Source organism: Rutidosis leptorrhynchoides, chromosome 1 (genome assembly GCF_046630445.1).
Source record: "Rutidosis leptorrhynchoides isolate AG116_Rl617_1_P2 chromosome 1, CSIRO_AGI_Rlap_v1, whole genome shotgun sequence".
Lineage (NCBI taxonomy): Eukaryota > Viridiplantae > Streptophyta > Magnoliopsida > Asterales > Asteraceae > Rutidosis > Rutidosis leptorrhynchoides.
In genome coordinates this window covers 365,472,197-365,479,012 of record NC_092333.1, presented here as the reverse complement: position 1 = coordinate 365,479,012, position 6,816 = coordinate 365,472,197, and the positions used below count along the sequence as shown (strand labels likewise).

The window sequence follows — 6,816 nt, the reverse complement described above, 5'->3', positions numbered from 1 at the left end:
TTAATTGTCCAATGTTAGTAGTCCACAGTTAGTAGTTCAGTAATTCATATCTAGTTTAATATATTATATTCTAATCAAGCATATTTTCACGGGGTCAAGGTGAACTTACGCTTGAGTGCATAGTAGGGTTTAAGGACTAACAACATTCGGACCTCCGACGCTTAGTCATGGATAACCCACATTGTTATCGTTTCGATTCCGACAGGGTGGCCGATTTAAGAGTCCACCAATAACCTAGCATATGAGGTTAAGTGGCCCAAAGACATGTAGGTTTTATAGTTCGAGACATACCTGAAAGTCTTTAAGATCGTAAGAAGCTTTTGTTCGTACGATGAAGATTTGTATGCTGTGGTTTACGTATGAGTAAACGAATAAATGTGTATATCTTTTAGGGTTTATGAGCTATGTATTTATAGGCTCATGAATTAGGGTTTCGGTAGAATCTCTTCCCTAATTAAATGCAATTTTATCCCAACTAACTTTCGTTATTTAAGGAAAAGAATCTGAATTGATTATATCATACATTCTTCTAAAATGTACTGGACCCTTATGTAAGTATACGAAACTCGCATCAGATGGTATAGGCGCATAAGGTGCGACTATACCCGTGCCATATGCTTTACATGGCAGTTTGTGTGCGGTTTAAGGCTTTGGATGCGCATCTACATAGTCCTACAGATATACGTATCATTAAGTCCCCCCAGTTCAATGTTATATACAATGAAAATTAGTGTATGACGTTGAACTAGTAAGAAAAAATGTATACAAAATGAACCTTAACAACACCTTTAAACCAGATTAGCATGCTTAATAGTGCCATTACAAATCCTAGTTGGATTTCAAATGTAACTGGATAGTGGGTAAGGTTATTTAAATATTTATGCGTAACCGTATACTGTGTCAGCATTAAATGCAATGTATGCGTGCAATCACCAAACTGTCTTTTCGGCTGCATTTCCTGCACTCGAGGTGAAAACTGTCACTGTTTACCGAAAAGGTAATGATTGTAATTATGCAACCGCCTGTTGATGCTAACGTGCACCGGACCTCTTAACAAGGTATTTAGCTTGAGATTGATACACGTGTACGGCTATCATTATACCCGCGTTACTTTTTGACTCACGTATTTTCTCTATAAAAAGCCTTTTGGCTTTTTCGTATCTCACAATCTTTTTTCGTTTTTAAATCACTCTACCCTCTTCATCTTTTCTGCAAAAATCCTAAAAAAGGTATATCTCATACTCTTATACTTTGCATTTACACGATGTAACCCTAGTTACAAGTTTTATGTATCACTAATTTGTCATTTTGATTTTGTCATTGCAGATGAAGTTGGAATCTTACGCACCCAATCCGACCACCGATTTTGGTAACCATTCGAGTTCACTGGCTAGTCATTTAGATACACTACCTTCATTATACCAAACTCCCGGTACTAGAGGGCTAGGTAACCACAAAAGGTTACATGATGAAGGTATTAATTTCATCCGACGGCCTTTTAGTTGAATTTTGATGTTAAGATTTTTATACGCCATGTTTATTGTTTTTGCAGGTCCAAGTGGTGTAGTTCATCACTCCAAACGTGCATGTCCAAATCCAGAAGATTTGTCTCTACTGATTCCAAATGCCAATGAATTCATGAAGGTTTCTCTTCCAGTATTCGCCCAACAATTTTCTTTTCTACAATCCTGCGCCATCCAACAATTGATTCAGAAGCTTTCCGCACTTTCACCTACCGAGGAATTGTACATGGACATACAATCTACATTGTTCAACTTTTCTAAGGACCTCAATCGTTTGCAGCTCAAATCTGCTGCACTCACTCATCCACCATCGTCGTCATCCACAGAGACTTCCTTGCAGCAGGAAAATGCCAAACTAACTGCTCAGCTTGCAGTTGCAGTAACCGCGCATAAGCAAGCAGAAGAGCGAATCAGTGTGATGATGTTTAAGAGGAAACAGGAGGAAGACCAACATATTGCAGAAAAGGCATTTATGGAGTCCGAGATTGAGGCTCTTTCTGCGAAGCTAAAGGAGGCAGAGAGCCATGTTGTGTTCTTAAATGAGAGCTTCAGCGACTGGATTTCGGCGCAGGAATCCTGGGGTGCCAAGCATGGTGTCCTTAAGGCACAATATGACATTCTTCGTCAGGGCCTTCCAACAATAGTCCAACACGCGCTTGACTGCAAAGCGGTCGAGTAGCGTTTTGGCACACCAATGGTTGCTGCTCGCGCCTACGAGCGTACCCTTTTCTGGAATATCATCTGCTGGGAGATGTGCGTACCCCTCGTGATTCCCCCTAATATTGCTGAGTTGCTCATCGATGGAGCCAAGGAAAATTGTGAGGAATCTTGTTCCCAACTTCAACAAATCTCGATCCCCCGTCTTTAAATTCTCGTTAACGATCCTACCATCTCTGCACAGGAGATAATTGCTGACAAACTCGATTGAGTTTGTTAAGCTGCCCTGGATGGATACTATTCATCCATCCTTGGGTGGCTTGTTTTTTGCTAGTGAGGGATGGGCCTTGCAGTCTTGGAGGTTTCGTATCCCTATATTATATTTTCCTTTTCTGTTTATAGCAGAGTATGCGTCTAATCGCTGCAGGCGAGGATGGCATACTCTCCTTAGTGTAGGGCAAACGTTCCAGCCAATGCCACCCCCTTTTTTATTTTTATATTAGCTTGTATTAGGACAAATTTTGGTACATGTCACGCTTTTATGCTAAGTGGTTAACTTTGTATTCTCTAACTGTAATTTGTTAGCTTTTGATTGAATATAATTCTACATCTTTTTGATTAAAGTGCATTTATTGTGTTTTACGAAATCACTACGGCGGTTATAATGATTTGTTACAACATTATGCATTCAATAACTCTTATGTAGAATAAATTCCATGACTTCATGACGGGAGCGACCCTTCAATCGTTTCATGATCTTTTTATTCTTGTGCCAACAATCCAATGTCGCACGCAACATTAAGCAAACCAATACTTATAAATTTATACTCAAGACATTTATAAAAAATTTTATAAGTGCGTACGCATATACAATCCAATGTAAATTACCCGTACTATAGACAAACCAATGTCTATACTCAAGAGTCTTCCAGCCACGCCAATGTCTGGGTTATTTAAACAAGTAAACCAAACTTGTGTTTTATAGTCTAGACTGTGTAAGTCTCCATGTTGCGTGGTGTACAAGCGTTTGAAACAAACCAATGTTTTACTATTGTCACCATTAAAAATAGTATTAGTAACCAAATTAAACTATGCCACTTGAGACTCGGAGTGTGTCCCTGTGCAGCTTAAGGGGCATGCAATCAACAAATGAAAAAATGCACAAGTTATTGGCTTAAATTGCATAATTTAATTTATTTCAAACATATCTTTTGACCAGCACTTAGCTGTCATGTTTACAATTTAAAATAAAAATTCACATAATAAAAACTTTAAACAGTTGTCTGGGGTGATCAGTCCCTCTGCAGTTTTTTTCATATGTAGCACCGTTTCAGTGTCTGCGCATGCCAGGTGCGCTTTATTGCTTTTCCATCCAAACTTGCTTGCCAATACGCCCCTGTATCGCTTATGCCAATAACCTTGTAAGGTCCTTCCCATTTAGGTCCAAGCTTACCCGTATCCTCTGCCCTGCTTGCTTCGTTTTTTTTGCCACACCAAGTCATCCAGATGGAAAGATAATGGTTGTACGCGCTTATTATAGTAGCTTGCGATTCTTTGTTTGTTAATTTCTTCTTTTATGGACACCATTTCTCTGCGTTCTTCAACTAAGTTTATATTTTCACGCATTTCTTCGCTATCGCTACTTTCATCGAAGGAAGCTATGCGCATAGTTGGCACATTTATTTCGGCGGGTATTATAGCCTCAGACTCGTACACCAAACTAAAGGGTGTTTCATTAGTTGCGCCCTTTGGAGTTGTGCGATGTGCCCAAAATACGTTATGCAGTTCGTCTATACAACCCCTTCGACACAATCCCAGCCTTGCTTTGATTCCTAAAACGATATCCCGATTTGTGACCTGGCACTGACCATTCGCCTGGGGGTGTGCAACTGATGTAAATGTTTGTTTTATATTCAATTCTTGGCACCAGTCACTAAATGGATTACCTTTAAACTGTGTACCATTATTGCTTAATATTTCATTTGGTAGTCCAAACCGATAGACGATGTTTTCCCATACGAAATTTCAGATTTGCTTGGCCGAAATTGTTTTTAGTGGTTTGGCTTCAACCCATTTCGTAAAATAATCAATGGCCACTACCAGAAACTTTACACCCCCTGGTCCTGCGGGGAATGGCCCCACTATGTCGATTGGCCATTTGCAGAATGGCCAGGGAGACGCGACCGATATCATTGGATGTCGCGGAACCTTGCTTACCGGTGCATGAAGCTGACACCACTGACACTTGCGTATTACTTCTGCGGCATCTCTGTACATTAACGGCAAGTAATATCCGAGCCACATTATTTTGGATGCAACTATTTTATGTCCTAAGTGCAAAGCGCACATTCCCTCGTGCACTTCCCGTATGATTGACTCCGTTTGAGTTGGATTAAGACACCGCAAATGAGGTCCCAGAAAAGACTTTCTGTATAGAATTCCATTTTCTAACAGATACATTGGTGCTTTCATCTTAATCTTTCTTGCTTCACTTGAATCTATCGGCAATGTACCTTTGGTTAGAAATTCTATTATTGGTGTCATCCAACTCTGCTCCTCTTCTTCAACTGCGGCCGAAACACTGTCTTCTTCAATAGATTTTACTTTAACTTCCTCAACCCAAATTTCTTTCTTAAAATGACTGAACGTTAATGTGGCTAATTACTAAACGCATCCGCCTTTTTATTCAGCGTCCTTGAAACCTGAGTTATCTGGAATAAATCGAAGTCCACTGCCAACTCTTGCACAAGTTTTAGGTATTTTTGCATTGATTCATCATGTGCCTCAAATATTTCATTAAATTGGTTTGTAACTAACTGTGAATCAACATATATTGACAGTTCTTTTACATCCAGATATTTTTCTACCCGCATTCCGGATAACAACGCTTCATATTCAGCTTCATTGTTTGTGACGGGGAAGCTAAATCGCAGCGCGAAAGTATATTCTACTCCCTCTGGGCTTTTTAAGACTATGCCTGCCCCTGCGCCTTCTGGACCACAAGCCCCATCTGTGTGCATTTCCCACAGTTGTTCGGGCGGTGGTGGTATTTCTTTTGAATCATGCGAGACTTCGATATCTCCGGCTGTTTCAGCCAGATAATCTGCTAGGACCTGTCCCTTTACCGCACTTCTTGGTGAGAAGCTTATCTCATGCTCTCCTAATTCAATAGCCCATTTGGCCATGCGACCAGAATTTTCTTGTTTATATAGCACCTGCTCAACAAGTATCAGCGAATGTAAATTTGCTAGAATTTATCAAGAAATTTTATATTTGTTGACAACACTTTGTTGTTTGTCATACCTGCTTTATCGGCTGATCTGTTAGGACCCTTATTGAGTGCTCTTGGAAATATCTCCTTAAGTGTCTAGCCGTATGCACGAGTGCATAAACCAGTTTTTCAATTGCAGGATAGTTTAATTCGCTCTCTGTTAAAGCTTTGTTAACAAAATATACATGCATTTGTACCTATTCGCACAACATAATTAGACAATTTTAAATGTCTATTGATTGAAAATTAGCTATTTTTAATTTTATAGTGCGTACTTGTTCCCTGTCTGCTATCAATACTGAGCTTATTGCTTCTTTCGATGCTGCTACGTATAGTATCAACGTTTCTCCCGCAATTGGCGCAGTCATTGTTGGCAACTCTTTCAGCAACTTTTTCATTTCTTGAAACGCCACTTCTGCTTCCTCCGTCCACTTGAAATCCGTTTTATTTAAGCAATTCTTCAATGTCCCGAAAAAGGGGAGTGATCGCTCTGCGAATTTTGATAAGAACCTCGTTAATGCCGCCAACTTACCCGTTAAACTTTGCACTTCTTTTTAATTTCTTGGTGATGGCATATTTTCGATTGCCTCTATTTTCTTCGGATTTACACGTATCCCACGCTCAGTTATTATATGACCAAGAAACTTTCCTTCTTCTTCTCTAAAACTGCACTTCGACGGGTTGAGCTTCATATTTATATTTCTTAACGATGCGAACATTTCTAATATGTCTTCCAACAAGCCTTGTTCTGTGGTGCTCTTTATAAATAGGTCATCAACGTATGCTTCTAAATTTCTACCGATCTGACCTTTGAAAGCTTTGTTTATTACTCGTTGGTATGTTGCTCTGGCATTTTTTAAACCAAATGGCATCTTGGTATAGCAGTATATGCCCTGGCTTATGTGAAAAGCAGTTTTATCCTCATCGTTCGCTGCCATCTGTATTTGATGGTATCCTTTGTATGCATCCAAAAAACATTTGTATCGGAAGCCAGCTAACGATTCAACTTTCCAGTCTATTTCTGGTAGAGGATAATTATCCTTGAGGCAGGCTTTATTAATATCCGTGAAGTCAACACACATGCGCCAAGACCCATCGGGCTTTTTCACTAGCACTGGGTTTGCTACCCACGTTTGGTACCTTACTTCTTGTAAGATGTTTGCTTTGACCAACTTATCAACTTCTGCCTTCAACCATTCGCTTCTTTCAGGTGCCATACCACGTTTCTTTTGTCGCACTGACGTCAAACTTGGATTTACGTTAAGCTTGTGCTCATCAATTTCTCTTGGTACGCCCGTCATGTCTGCTTCTTTCCATGCGAAGACATCCATATTAGAAGCTAATATATTACGAAGCTTAAACTTT

At 39.7% G+C, this 6,816-nt stretch overlaps 1 protein-coding gene across 1 annotated transcript; it reads right to left on the bottom strand.

Annotated features, from left to right (window-relative positions):
* Positions 1–3,629: 3,629 nt before the first annotated feature.
* On the bottom strand, positions 3,630–5,365 carry LOC139900365 (uncharacterized). The gene is made up of 3 exons (XM_071883142.1): positions 4,883–5,365; positions 4,398–4,811; positions 3,630–4,133 (listed from the first exon to the last, which is right to left on the bottom strand). The coding sequence occupies exons 1-3, from the start codon at positions 5,363–5,365 to the stop codon at positions 3,630–3,632; spliced, it is 1,401 nt and encodes a 466-aa protein (XP_071739243.1).
* Between the last annotated feature and the right edge of the window lie 1,451 nt (positions 5,366–6,816).

Bases quoted from the DNA above. Each gene is read 5' to 3' on its own strand.
- LOC139900365 (XM_071883142.1), bottom strand. From the start codon at position 5,365: ATGGCCAAATGGGCTATTGAATTAGGAGAGCATGAGATAAGCTTCTCA. The intron at 4,812-4,882 runs GTTTCAAGGACG...AGTCATTTTAAG, and splicing joins ATTTATTCCAGATAACTCAG to AAAGAAATTTGGGTTGAGGA. The intron at 4,134-4,397 runs GTAAGCAAGGTT...AATGGTACACAG, and splicing joins GGTGTCAGCTTCATGCACCG to TTTAAAGGTAATCCATTTAG.